Below are 15,027 nucleotides of genomic sequence, written 5' to 3' on the forward strand. Positions count from 1 at the left end.
ACATTCCCTCCTTCCTTCCCTCCTTTCTTCTCTCCTTCTCTCCTTCCTTCCCTCCTTTCTTCCCTCCTTTCTTCTCTCCTCTCCTTCCTTCCCTCCTTCCTTCCTTCCTTCCTTGCTTCCCTCCCTCCTTCCCTCCCTCCTTCCTACCCCCCTTTCTTCTCTTTCTTCTCTCCTTCCTTCCTTCCTCCTCTCCTTTCCCTTCTCTCCTTCCCCTTCCTCCCCTTTACCCCTCCCCTCTTCTTCCCATTCCTCCCCTCTTTCCTACTCTTACATTCCCTCCCATTCTTCCTCTGCCTTTCCCTTTCTCCTATTCCTCTCCTTATAAAGTGGTATTAACATATCACGCGATCCTGATTCTATCCCTCTGTTTATGTAGCCTAGAACTGTGTTGGCTGTTTTGGCAGCTGCTGCACACTGCTGGCTCATATTTAAATGGTTGTCCACTAGGACTCCAAGATCCCTCTCACAGTTACTACTATTGAGCAAGGTACCACCTATACTGTACCTGTGCATTTTGTTTTTCTTGCCTGAATGTAGAACCTTACTTTTTTCACCATTGAATTTCATTTTATTAGATAGTGCCCAATGTTCAAGTTTGTCAAGATCCTTCTGTATCTTAACCCTGTTTTCTGGACTGTTGGCTATTCCTGCCATCTTGGTGTTATCTGCAAATTTGATGCATTCCCCATTTATCCCTTCATCCAAATCATTGATGAAGATGTTCTGAAAACTCTCTAAGTGCCTAAGAAGAAGAGGAGCCTTCCTTCCTTCTTTCCTTCCTACCTTCTTCCTTCCTTCCTTCCTTCCTTCCTTCCTTCCTTCCTTCTTTCCTTCCTTCCGTTCTTTCTTCCTTTCTTCCTTCCTTCTTCCTTCCTTTCTGCCTTCTTTACTTCCTTCCTTCCTTCCTTCCTTCCTTCCTTCCCTTTTTCCTCCCTCCTCCCTCCTTTCCTTCCTTCCTTCCTCCATTCCTTCCTTCCTTCCTTCCTTTTTCATAAATGCAGCTATAACGAAAGTCTGAGCTTTACCCTTTGGTAAGATAGGCAATGGCCACAGCCAAACAACCAAGGTACGTTGCCTCCATGGCCAAGCCCTATTCTTCTTCCATAGCAAGACTAGTGAGTAATGTCTGTCAATATAAATTTCTAGTGGGATAAGTGAAAGAAAATAATGGGTGAGTTTCTTGGCTCTCTTCCTCCTCCCACTAAATGTCACCTGCTAGTGGAAAAACAGCCGCTAATTCTGCCCTTAATGTGAGGTGGGGTGGGGCAAGTATATAAGTACTTTGAACAGCAGGCTTAGCCACCTGTCAGCTTGTCTGACTAACTATATTGTGCAATCAGATCACTCTCCAGAAGCCTTGTGTTTTGTCACTCCTGCAGCCCCAAGCCATGACGGCCATAGAGAGCAGCGCCCAGCAACCAGAGGAGGGGTGTGTGTGAGCCAATAGCTAAATGTGACTTTAAGCGGTCTCAGCTGTGGGGCAATGAAAGAGCAACGAAACTGAAGAAGTAGGAAGGCAGATTGTTTGATCTGAGTTAGAACTTCACGGAAACTGAATTTAATTCACACACAGCATTATTAATGAAATACAATGAGACATATTTCGGTGCTAAAAATTAAATGGACCTCTAAGGAAGCATTTACCAAATCAGATTTTCAGTTCTGCTCAGAATAAATTATGTTAAACATAGAATATCACAAAGTACAGATTAAAAATATTATTTATATATTGAGCCTGCACTATTTATTGTGAAGTAACATCACTTTATAACATTTGACGACTTCCACAGCCTGAGGCTACGCACGAGAATACTCAACATTGGAATCCAAACACAACTGAAGGCACTAGGCCAAAGGTTGCTGGACTACCGCTTCCCAAATACAGTTCCCAGTGGAGACTATAGGTATTTTTTCTTCTATTCCCCCCCACCCATCCCAGAAGCTATGAAAAACTGTTAGAAATCTACAACATTCTTCCTCCAAATGACAGTTCTGTAAAGATAGGCTTTATTAAACTACTTAGATTGCCTATCAAATCTGTAATGGGTTGAGTAGAATATTTGGTAAAGTTTGAAATCAAGCAATTAACTTGGGGTGGTGGGAAAAGGCAATACAATTACTATGATTGCAACTCTAAATATCCGTGATGAAGAAGAGATGCTGCTTGCAAGCTTTTCTGCCCTAAACAAGTGATTCACTGGGTGGCATTTGTTCCTTTGCTCTAACAAAAAACTGTGATCTGATCTGCTTTGTAGTAGAGGTTGGTTTTTCCTTGGCTCAAGACATTTTAATTTACATTCCTATAACTTGCAGGATTATCTGTACTAAGAACTATTGAAATGGTAAATAAAAACTTTAATTACTACATCCCACCACTGTGCTGCACAGAAGGGCTTTTAATGGCAGAGGCAGCATATACGCTATCTGTCCATTGAAACTCTCAGAGCCATGGGAGCAAGACAGTTGGTATTCTAAAATGTCCCCAAATTCAAGGGTGGATTGCTGGGGGTCTGCAGGGGTTTGGGAGAACCTCTAGCTAAGGTTCTGTGCAGTTCAGTTAACCCCCAAATTCCACTCCTGGCTGGCCACGGCCATCTTTCCTTGCCCCTCTCAAGAGTCCCCAAGCAGCCTGTTTTGGATGCAGATAAGTGCAGGGTGTGCATGGAAGCCCAGGGAGGGTGAAAAATGGGCCTACCGGATGTTTGGGAAGGCGGGAAACAGGCCCGTTTCTGTCCTCCAGAGGAGCCTGGGGAGGCCACTTTTGCCCTCTCCAAGGCGCAAGGAAAGCCTCAGGAGCCCAGGAAGGGCAAAAATGCCCCCCGTAGTGCAGGAGGCAACTAGGCCATGCCCACCATGGCTATGCCCACCCAGCAACCAGGCAGAGAGCCCCTTGCTAAAATTTTTGAAGCCCACCCATGCCTGAATTGACTTTTCAATGTTGTGAATGTTCCTTCTCTTGCAGATAGTAAGAAAGATGGGTGTGATGTTTTGCTCTCACAACAATAGCTTAAGAATACATGCATTATATGGTTTATACGTTTCCAAAACACTAAGGAAAGGGGGGGGGAATACATAGAACAGTGTATGACAAATTGTACACATTTTTCATAATTTTACATTCTTCCCAGGTGTTCTCAAATATCCAGGGTTTTTATCTGTGTGGAAAAAGTCACACAGTGACCAGGTGGTGAAGTCACCACCTGGTGTTAACAAGCATTTCTTCCTGTCTGGGATCCAAAGTTTTGGTGCAACCTGCAAAGGAGTGTGTGTGTAAAACAGCCCCATCTCCTCCTTAATCGGGGAATTGTTTTATAAAAGAGAAAATCAAAAACAAGCATGCATGTGGTGCAGTAATGGTTTCCTCTTATCTTCACTACTGGTTCAGAACCGGAAGCATTCACGTGCGACACTTCTGCGCATGCACAGAACCTTTTGCGCATGTGCAGAACCATCTGTGCATGTGCAGAGCATCTGTGATGACATCTGGGTGGATGGGCAGAGCCTCCCACCACCGCTGCTACCCAGTTTGCCCGAACTGGGGCCAATCAGACGAATACCACCTCACCATCTCTGATGTGGTACCTGGGTGTGTTGAGAAAAGAGTCAAGAGGACAGTACTGTGTTTCCCCAAAAATAAGACAGGGTCTTATTTTCTTTTTACCCACAAAATATAGCTTAGGCCTTATTATGAGGGGAGGGTTTATTGTTTTGGGGTTGCCAGGCGGCTGCTCTCTTCCGAGCGGGCACAGCCCCATGGGCGAATCGCAGCAGCGCAACACAGCAGACATGAAGTGACCACACTCACGAGCAGCCACCCAGCAACGCCCTTTCCAGCCGTGCAGAGTGCCATTCACTGGCATTTTGAAGGCACCAAGCCATGGGAGCCAGGCTGCGGTGAACAGGCGCTCATGCGGCTTGGTGATATCCCTAGGTCAGTGAATGGTGCTGTGCCCATCTGGAAAGGGGGTTTGCTGGGTGGCTGCTCGTGAGCATGGTCATTTCATGGCTGCTGTGTTGCACTGTTGAGACAGTGCAACACAGCCATTTGCCCATGAGGCTGTGCCTGGCTCTTTGGGAGTCCACTTGCAAGAGACTAGCTACCCGGCAACCCCCCCTCTTCAGCTGGGCACAGAGCCACTCACCAACCTAGCGCTATCCTGAAGGTGCCAAGCAACACAATCACCTTTGCCTCCCCCCAGTTCCCATAGCTTGGCACCTTCGGGATACCGCTAAGTCGGTGAACGGTGCTCTGCCTGGCCGGAGGTAGGGGGTTGTTCAGGGGGGTTATTTTCAGGGGGGCTTATATTTTTGCCCACCCAAAAAATGTGGCAAGGCTTTAGTTTCAGGACATGTATTTTCGGGGAAACACGGTAGAAACGTGGGAAATTCTGAGGAAAGAGAAACTCCAGCCAAAAGGCAAACACCTCAGCAGGAGTCTAAGAGACAAGAAAAATATTCAATTTTGGAGCTGCAAAACCAATAAAAAGCAGAACTGGGAGACGGGGAAAGAAAAGAGCCTGACTAGAGTCTGCAAATCTGTGAGCCTGGCAACCAAACCAAGCCCACTTGTTGCAGCAACCCAGATGCAGGACAAGAGGACATGGATGGAAACTACCATATTTTTTGGATTATAAGATGCACTGGTGTATAAGTTGCACCAAGATTTCGAAGAGGTAAGTAAGAAAAAACAGTTTCTATCCTCCCACTCTGCAGGCTTCAGCAGGGGGAAAGCAAAAATGCCCCCGTTTTGTGAAAAATGGCCCATTTTTCACCCATTTCTCACAAAAATGGAGTACGGGGGTGGGACTCTGGGAGGCCAAAAATGGCTGTATTTGGTGTATAAGATGCACCAACATTTCCATGCTCTTTTAGGGGGGGTGCATCTTATACTCTGAAAAATACGGTAATCAAGGAAAGACACAACCTAAAACTAAGGAAAATTTCCTGATAGAACAATTAAATCAATGGAACAATTTGCCTCCAGAAGTTGTGGGTGCTCCAACACTGGAGGTTTTAAAGAAAAGACTGGACAGCCACTTGTCTGAAATGGTGTAGGGTTTCCTGCCTGAGCAGGAGGTTGGACTAGTAGAAGACCTCCAAATTCTATTCTGATTGATTCAGTGAAGAAACAGTGGACTGTGAGTACTGGTGGGGCTGGGGTGGGGCTGGTGGGTCGAGGAGAGGAAAGTCTATTCCCAAGTCTATAAAAGTGTGAAAAGAGGTCTCACATGCAAATAGACTGAGACTGGGCTGAATAAAGATAAGGAAACATAGTGCAAAAGTAATAACAGGAACATAGAAACTTAAAGATGAAATAAGAATAGAAATAGAATCGTTGTAAACTTATGGCACTAGGAAGATTAATAGAATAAGAAAGTTCAAGACAATAGAATAAAGATAGAAGTGTAAGATAGTAAAAGAAGATAGTTTACTTTTGTACACTTAAAGAGTTTTGTGTGGGAAAAACAAACATGGTATACAGTTTTTGTATCTATTCTGTATTATATTTTTAAAAAATCCTCACCTGCCAAGCTGTGCAGTATTTACAGGGAAATTTGTTGGAATTGTCCCTGGCATAATAGCTTAGATTTTCCAAAATAACTTGGATGAAACAACCCTAACCTTAGCTTTCCAATGAAGTTCTCCCCATCTCGACTCAAGTCAGTAGGATCAGTGGAAATCAGATAATTCGATGTCTTGCTCTTTTTCCGTTTTCGACCAGCCAACAAGAAGATCTAAGTGGAAAAGGGAGAACCGGAAAGCACAGCATTGATATGTGAAATTGACACATCTTAATTTACTAACCACAGTGTCCAACCATAGCATCTACAGTGTCCTTTCCATTCTTCAGCCTATTTATTACACTCCATATACCACCTACTTGTTCAATTATAGATATCATATAGAATATATGCATTAAAAATCAATGTAGAATAATGAGTATTTGATGACTTCAATAAAAATTTTCCCCACCTAATGTCTTATTGAGGAGGACTGTCTTTGCCAAATTCCTAAAAAATGAAAGCATGTGTGTGTGGGGGTGTCTCCTGATCTCCAGGGGAGAACTGACCCCACCCCCTCAAAATTGCCACCAGAGCATCTCTGAGAATTGCATTCGTCTCCCACTGTGCCCTTATCTCTCTAGGCCTGGGGACTCCAGCACTCTCTTTTTTTAAACAATGAGGTATGAAACCTTGAAAAACATTAGCTACAGTGTGTATGCATGTGGCTATGTGTGCATGTGTATTTGTATACAAACATATGCATATAACAGTTTCTTCCTTAAAGTATATAATAAAGTATTATACACTTAAATATGATCTACAGAAATGAGAGAAATTGCTATACTAAACTGTGCAGGGGCAGAAAGGGGGAACAAAGGGGAAAAAGAGACATCCAAAGTATATCTAATTGTAAATATAAAACATAAGGGTTTTAAAGAAATCAGGCCATTGTTTTTCTTAAAATACATAATGACAACAAATCCAGCAATCACCTCTGGTTAAAGCTGGATTGCAGGGGATGGCTGACTTGGTTGCTGTTCACTCATCCCCTCTGATGTTCAGCTTCATCTTTGCCTGATCTGCAGGGATTCTATGGCTAAGCATGGAAACTTGGGGATGTCTTTTCTACATTTTTTTTTTCAAAATAAGGGTGCCCACAAATGGGATTCAAGGGGATCAAATTGGTGGGCAAATCCATCTGGTAAACTTGCAAGATTCGTTTTTCTTGCCACGTAAATGTATACATCCGAGCTAAACGGTGTTGTTTTCCTATGTCAAACAATATATGTGGGTATATGAATAATTCTTTTTTTATTTATTTTGTCATGTTTATGTAGTGTATATTGGAGGTGGTGACCCTTTGAAAGCTGTATGCAACGAAATTTTGTTTTAATGGATGCCGATTGATGTACATTTAAAATGACAATAAAGGTATTCTAAGTCTAAAACATTGATGAAAGCTTTACCCATCCTATCCACCTATGAGGTTCACACATATAGAAAGGATGATGCATCAATGCATGGGGCAGTTCAGCATTTATCTCTCCTGCCTTTGTTGCTTTACAGACATCCTTTAAAATCACAATCTTCAGAACTGTACTGATTTACATTTGTACAATGACTCCTTGGGAGTGACTGCTGCCACAACCAATTATGGATAATCTCAGCCAGTTTTAGGGATCACCGTACTTACCACACTGCAATCCCCTGGCATGATAAATTAATTTGTGTAATGCACACAGAAATAAAACAAATTTATTTATTTGGAGTTTTTATATGCCGCCCAATCCCAAAGGACTCTGGCTTACAAGAAATATAAAAAACAAATAACGACAAAACAATTTAAAAACAACAGACACCCCTCATACATTCATTCTAGTCAGGGCCGGACCTCAGCAGTGAGGTCAACAGTCCCAGGCCTGCCGGAACAGCCAAGTTTTTACGGCTTTCCTGAAGGCCATGAGAGTGGGTATGGTCTGGATTTCTGGGGGGAGCTGGTTCCAGATAGTCAGAGCAGCCACAGAGAAGGCTCTCCTCCGAGGGCCCACCAGCCGACATTGTTTGGCCGATGGCATCTGAAGGAGGCCCAATCTGTGGGATTTTACTGGCCACTGGGAGGTATGTGTCAGCAGGCGGTCTCGAAGGTATCCTGGCCCTAAGCCATGTAGGGCTTTAAAGGTAAGAACCAACACCTTAAATTGAGTCTGGAGACCAACTGGTAGCCAGTGCAGCTCACGGAGAATAGGTGTAACGTGGGTGTACCTCGGCACACCCAATATCACCCGCGCGGCTGCATTCTGGACTAACTGCAGTCTCCGAACGCTTTTCAAGGGTAGCCCCATGTAGAGCGCGTTACAATAATCCAGCCTCGAGGTGACAAGGGCATGAGTGACCGTTAGAAGCACATCCCGGTCCAAATAGGGCTGCAATTGGTGCACCAGATGAACTTGGGCAAAGGCCCCCCTGGTTACAGCCGACAGATGATGTTCCAATTTCAGCTGCGAATCCAGGAGGACTCCCAAATTGCGAGCCCTCTCTGAGGGGTGTAAATTTTCTCCCCCCAGGGTTAAGGATGGACTGTCCAAGCAGTCCTTCGGGGGGCAACATCCAAAGCCACTCAGTCTTATCGGGATTGAGCACAAGTTTGTTCGCCCCCATCCAGATCCTAACAGCCTCCAGGCATCGGCACATCACGTCCACCGCTTCACTGAGCTGGCAAGGGGCAGAAAGATATAATTGAGTATCATTGGCATATTGATGGTACTTTACCCCATGCTGTCGCATGATCTCACCCAGCAGCTTCATGTAGATGTTAAATAGGAGGGGGGACAAGACCAAACCCTGCGGCACACCACATTTGAGGGGCCTAGGGGTCAACTTTTGCCCCCTGACCAACCCCGACTGTGACCTGTCAGAGAGGTAAGAGGAGAACCACTGTAAAACGGTGCCTCTCACTCCCACCTCCCCTAGGCGTTGCAGAAGGATACCATGGTCGATGGTATCGAAAGCCGCTGAGAGGTCAAGAAGCACGAGGATAGAGGAATAGCCTCTATCCCTGGCCCGCCAGAGATCATCGGTCAGGGCGACCAAAGCTGTTTCTGTGCTGTAGCCAGGCCTGAAACCAGACTGAAAGGAGTCTACATAATTCGTTTCATTCAAGGTATGTCGGAGTTGAAGCGCCATCACCTTCTCAACAACCTTCCCTAAAAAAAGGAAGGTTGGAGACAGGACAATAGTTTTTCAAAATAGCTGGGTCCAGGGAAGGCTTCTTGAGGAGAGGTCTTACCACTGCTTCCTTTAATGGTTGTGGGAAAAACCCCTCCTGCAAAGATGCGTTGGTAATCGTCTGGAGCCAGCCTCGTATCACCTCTCTGCTGGTCGAAACCAGCCAGGAGGGGCACGGGTCCAGTAAACAGGTGGAGGCACTCATCGCTCCCATGGCCTTGTCCACTTCCTCAGGGGTGACAAATTCGAACTCATCCCAAAAACTTTGATTAAGACTAGCCCTCGGCATCTCAGCTGGTACTGCTCAAGTGGAGTCCAGGTTTGTCCGAATCTGAGTGATTTTATCCAACAGAAACTGAACGAACTCCTCAGCTCTTCCCTGCAAGGGTTCCCCCGCCTCCTCACCTTTCATGAGGGAGCGGGTCACCCTAAAAAGGGCGGCTAGATGAGATTCCGCGGACGCAATAAGAGCGGAAAAATGCGTACATTTTGCCACCCGTATCGCCACTAGATAAGTCCTAATAAAGGCTCTTAATAGTGATCGATCAGACTCAGAGTTACTAGCCCTCCAATGTCGCTCTAGGCATCTCTTTTGGCGCTTCAGCTCCTGGAGTTCCTTGGTAAACCAAGGTGCCCTCCTGGCACCACTGCTGCGGAGAGGCCTCAAAGGCGCAATCCGATCCAATGCTCCAGCCGCCGCAATATTCCAGGGAGCGATCAAAGACTCAGCCGGATTGCCGACAAGGGAGTCAGGTATCTCTCCAAGCTCCCTCTGAAATCCCTCCGGGTCCATAGGCGCCTGGGGCAGAACCACTTAATCGGCTCCACCTCCCTGCAATGGGAGAGTAGTGTCATGAAGTGAAGCCTCAGCAAGGAGTGATCTGACCATGACAAGGGCAAGATCTCTATTCCCCTTAAATCAATATCATGTCTCCATTGCCCCGAGAGAAATACAAGGTCAAGCGTGTGTCCCGCCCTATGAGTCGGACCTTGAACTACCTGGGTGAAGTCCATGGTTGTCATGGAAGCCATGAACTCCTGTGCCCCATCTGAATGTTCACTGAGGGACGGCAGATTAAAGTCTCCCAATACTATAGGTCTGGGGAACTCCACCGCCAACCTGGCTACTGCCTCTAGCAGCACAGGCAGGGCTGTCGTGATGCAGCTGGGAGGCAGGTACGTCAACAGCAAGCCCAATTGAACCCTTAGGTCCAACTTCAAGAGGAGAGACTCACACCCCACAATCTCTGGGGCAGGGATCCTGCGAGGAACTAATGACTTTCGGACGATAACTACTACTCCCCCACCCCTTCCTTAGTGTCGTGGTTGGTGGAGCACCTGAAACCCATCTGGGCACATTTCTGAGAGGGGGACACCCCCCTCTAGGCCCAGCCAGATTTTGGTTATACATGCCAGGTCTGCCTCCTCGTCCAATATTAGATCCCGGACAAGGGGGGCTTTGTTCACAACCAACCTGGCATTTAGCAACAACAACCTGAGACCAGGGCCCTGTACTCCTCTGACACCAGATCCTTGAGTTGAGCCTGAGGGGCCGGAACAAGCAATTGCTGTAATGTAGCGAGTCCTTCTTCCCTGGTAATGGCTAGCCCTACAGCTCCTGCCATATCTGCCCCTCCCAGTCGTGACCGAGATGCTCCGATGTCCCCCTATCCCCATAGACCCCTCCCACTCTCCCATGGCCCCCATTCTTCCTAGCAGGTCATGTATTCCATTCACATCAGGATGGGAGGGTCAATTTCTAGTTGATTTCATAGGGGTTAGGATAGGGCAAGACCCAAATAGCCATTGTATTTTAATGATCCCATTCATATTTTAGTTGCATAAGGTAATTGATGCAACATTTTCCAGTTGTGCAGTGCCAACTGCTTCCCGTGGGCTTGCCTAGGCAAAATGGGAGCAAGTTTTGACAATGGTCCAGTTTGACTGTACAAATCAGGTTTGCCCAGGCAAAGCTGGAGTCCCTGGCCAAACTTGCTCAGGGCTTTACCTTCATAAACCAGCTTGCTCGGTGCTGCCAAAAGTCACTCCAGCCTTTGATTTTTGCCCCTGAGAGTTGCTCAACTCAATCTCCCATTAGAGAAACCTGCATTGGTATATTCATTATTATAACATTCCTAGAACTCTATTTTTAGAGTTCTAGATATCTAGATATCTCTTACAGCAAGGGTGGGTTCCAGCTGCTGCTACTGCTGGCTTGCTCAGGGATGTGCGTGCGTGCATTTGATGCACACTACCCGCGCATGCACAGTACTAAAAAAATTGCTTCTGTGCATGCGCAGAAGCAAAAAACAAGATGGTGTCACCTATGGTGCCGCTGATAGAACTGGTTCGGGGCATGGCAGGCCAAGTTACTACCTACTCGGCCGAACCGGTCCGAACTGCTAGGAACCCACCTCTGTCTTACAGGGATGTGAAGATTAAAACTCCCTTTGAATCTCCTATCTGCATTTCAGCAGGAGCTATCAATTTTCTCTTCCAAAAAGCCTTCAGTTGACATGCAAAACAGCTGGGTTTTTCTTTTACATTTTGCTAAGACTGTAGCAGGAAAAAGAATTAATCTTCATGTCCCATTTCTTATGATTTACATACCCTGGTTACATTTTCATAAACACCGTCTCTTGTTTAGCCCACTGAAACATTAGATCTCTCTCAGAGGAGATATATTTAGCATCCCATATATCCATTCCTATATGCCTAAAGGACAGCCTCCTTTCTTATGAGCCTTGCTGTAATGTCTGAACAGCATCAAAAGGTTCCCTAACCCAATTCGCTGCCTAAGACCCAGAGAGGGAAGATTGGCATTTTGCTGTCTTTTTCACAACAGTTACCCTGACTGAGGTTCTTTTCTTCCAAAGACAGAGAACAGAACTTGACACCTTCAACTTGCTTTAAAGTAAAGACTTTCTGTGCCACTGGGCTCTTAATATCACATGGTTTTGCTGCTCATCAGGATACTTTTTGTTGCATGGGCTTTAATAGGCTCTGTTCTTATTGTAGCAGTGGTGGATTCCTACTGGTTTGGACCGGTTCGGCCAAATGGGTAGTAGCTTGGTGGCCTGGGTCACTGGAACAAGCAGCAACCCAGACCTGCCACACTCCCAACCCAGTCCTCTCATCTTGGTTTTTGCTTTTGTGCATGCGCAGAGCAATTTTAGTTGTACTGTGCATGTGCACAAAGCATGCATCAAGTGTGCGCACACACGTAGCACGCCCCTGAGCGAATCAGCAGTAGTCTCTGCCAGAACCCACCACTGTATTGTACGTTGCCTTTGGTGCCTGATAGACAGAGGATGTATCAGTGGTGGGATCCTATCGGTTTAACAACCGGTTCAGTGATTGCGCCGGTTTGTGAAAACTTACCTTCCGCATTACTGCTGGGGAGGAAAACAGTTGAGGTGCGGCACTCTGCTCTGCCATGTGAGAGGATTTAGGTCAGTACAATGCAAGGACAGGTGGGCGGGCCCAGCAGATTGTCGGAGCGAACCGCTTTGCTCCCAGCTGATCATTGCAGCTATTGGATCGCCCAAACTGATCCAAACCAGTAGAATCCCACCCCTGGTAATGTTATATTAAATATTAACATACAGAGCAATCTTTACATACTCAACGAAGGCTTCCTTTAATCACACACCTTTTTGTCATTATCGACATGAAGGTAATAGGTAGGGTAGAGACCACGATCCATTCCTCTTTTGTCTCGAGTGACACGACACTTGATGGTCATTCCATGAGGAGCTGGCTGCAGCACAAATTCCTCAAGATTGTCCTCTTCAATGACTGGAGAAGGTGGCCTTTCTTCTTTCTGTAGTCCAGCAATAAGAGAAAGAGGATGTTGGTTTGTTTACCCATCCCCTCCTCAAAATCTCTTATCCTAAGCATTCTAGCATAGCCACTACAAAACCATCATTGTTTGTTTTGATGATTGCAATGATGATACTTCATGTCTCACATCCTAACCATCCATGTCTATGATAGTTCTTCCTGACATAGTAGGTCCCACAGTATCCAAAAGCTGGCTTCGGAAGGTGCTTTCCGCTCTGTCTTTGATGTGTGCAGTCCTAAAAGCAGATGATGGCAAAGTGCTGGGTTGCATAAGTGTGGGAGAGAGTGAAATGAAGATGGAGGCTGGGATTAATCTCTTATTTAGTTATTCATTTATTTCAAAAATTTATCTGCCATTGTAACAAAGTATCAGGGCAGATTCCGATATGTAAGAAGCAACTTTCATGTGTACAAGTAGTCCTTGGTTACCGATAGTAGTTGGAACCAGCACTTCTGTTGCTTAGTGATGCAATTGTAAAATGAAATGTCATGGACCATTCTGGACTTACAGTGTTGATTCCCCTGTGCTCATTAAGCAAATCAGCTTAGGTCACTAAGTGAGATATTACATGACTGCAACTTGTGGACTTCCTGCAGGCTTCCCCACTGATCTTGCTTGTCAGAAACTGGCTGTGAAGGTGTCAAATGGCAATCACTTCACTGGAGGATGCTGTGACTTTTGTAAATGCATGCAACATCCGAATCACAATCTTGTGACCGTGAGGACCCTACGAAAGCTACAAGTCCAAGAACCGTAGGTCGTAAACCTACTTTTTCAGCACCCTTGTACTTTCAAACTGTTGCTGAAGGAGGCAATGAATAAGTGAGGACTACCTGTAATTGATTCATAAATAATGAATAAAATCAAACAGAAATATTAGAGATATAAACTAGGGAAGCTGGGAATGTGACTGTATAGAGCAGGAATCCTAATTTTCAACTTTAGTATGCCAAGGAGGTTGACTTCATCCTTTAGGAATGTCTCACTAGTTACCTTTTTGGATTTCTTGGATTTCCCTTTCCGGTTGGAGTTCTTATGGACTACCTCTTCCTCGCTTTCATTTTCCGTGGCTTTGGCGGGAACTGTAGGGGAAAAAAGATTTTAGCAGCCACCTGATGGTTAAACAGATGACAGCAACATCTACTCAGGCCTGTCAAACTGGTGGCCCGCAGGCCGGATGCGCCATGGACGGGCCATGATACGTCAAGTGATGCAATTGAGTTTGACACCTGTGTTCTAGATAATCCTTCGTCAGCAATCTCAGAATTTCCTTTTCCCATTTTGTCACTGATGGAAAAGCAAATATTTTTGTAATTGATCTGGGGATGCAGCCTTTACTTTATCTAATAGATTTTCAGCCTGTTTTTTTTTAAAGTGATAAGCACCTTTACCAAGTGAGTTACAATATGCTTCAGGCACAAAATACATAGTATATATAAAAAGCAGGAAACAAATAAAGATAAATACCAGATAAAACCTTAGTTAGACACATATTACAGTATAATTAACTATGTAAACAGGGCCTGGAATAAATATGTCTTGAATGTCATTTTAAAGCAACGTATACAATTTCCTTTTGGCGCAAAGGCCACAGTCGATAGGGCATGGTAGAGAGAAGGACAGAATATGTATGTTAGTGGCAATTCTAGAACTTTAAGAATGAAAGGGCATTTGCAAAATTTAAAACTTTAATTTCCCCCCTTTAAAGCAAAAACGAAACCCTTCAAAATGCAAAAAGGTGCTCCATTTTGTGCCTTCATCTATTTTGCAGATGCCCCCCCCCAAAAAAAGATATAATTAGACTGTACATTTTGCACCTTGTCCTAAAGATTGCAAAAGAGGAAGCACATGGGTATTCTATGGAAAAACATTTCACAAATGTTGAGCCACTTCAAAAAAAAGTTCTGTTTCTGCTCCTACTTTGCAGCTGTCACTGACAGACCAGATAACAAGACTGGCATATTGATTTTAGTTTTAGGAAGTGGCAAGAAGTCCCTGACTATCTAGTGGGGATTTTTCAAAACAGCAGACATAAGAGCTCTCACTTATAGCACATCAGTACCAAACATTCTGAGTGTGAGGTCATTTGAATAAGTGAATGTATCATCTTTCGGTATTTGTATCAGCAAATGCTGCACCTACCCTTCTTTTTAGTTTTCTTCTCCTTGAGGACTTCTCCTCCAGTCTGAAACATGGATGCCGCACTCTTCTTTTTCTCCGATTTGGTTGACTTGGCATTGGAACTGGAATCATTTTCTGTGTCGCTATTTTTTAGCACTACATTAATGAGAAATGTTTAATCCAGGGAGAAATTAATCAGATTAGATTCTTTTTATTAATACCTAATTTCCTAGCAGATATTGCCAAATTTGCTCTGAATCCCCTCCAAAAAGATGATTTATCCAAGTAATGTCCCTTGATGTTGGATTCAACACTGGCATCATGAGGAATTTT

The 15,027-nt window shown here is 44.9% G+C and overlaps 1 protein-coding gene across 1 annotated transcript in view; it reads right to left on the bottom strand.

The window, feature by feature from the left end:
* The window catches only part of TULP1 (TUB like protein 1), a 42,370-nt gene that overhangs the window by 20,996 nt on the left and 6,347 nt on the right, over positions 1-15,027 (bottom strand). The window contains exons 4-7 of the mRNA XM_087719899.1: positions 14,716-14,850; positions 13,567-13,655; positions 12,382-12,552; positions 5,623-5,735 (exon numbers count right to left, since the gene is read on the bottom strand). Coding sequence (XP_087576025.1) covers positions 5,623-5,735; positions 12,382-12,552; positions 13,567-13,655; positions 14,716-14,850 — 508 coding nt within the window. The remainder of the gene's footprint in view (positions 1-5,622; positions 5,736-12,381; positions 12,553-13,566; positions 13,656-14,715; positions 14,851-15,027) is intronic.

Source organism: Thamnophis sirtalis, unplaced genomic scaffold (assembly GCF_051295495.1).
Source record: "Thamnophis sirtalis isolate CommonGarterSnake01/CBP01778 unplaced genomic scaffold, rThaSir2_p1.2 scaffold_7, whole genome shotgun sequence".
Classification (NCBI taxonomy): Eukaryota; Metazoa; Chordata; class Lepidosauria; order Squamata; family Natricidae; genus Thamnophis; species Thamnophis sirtalis.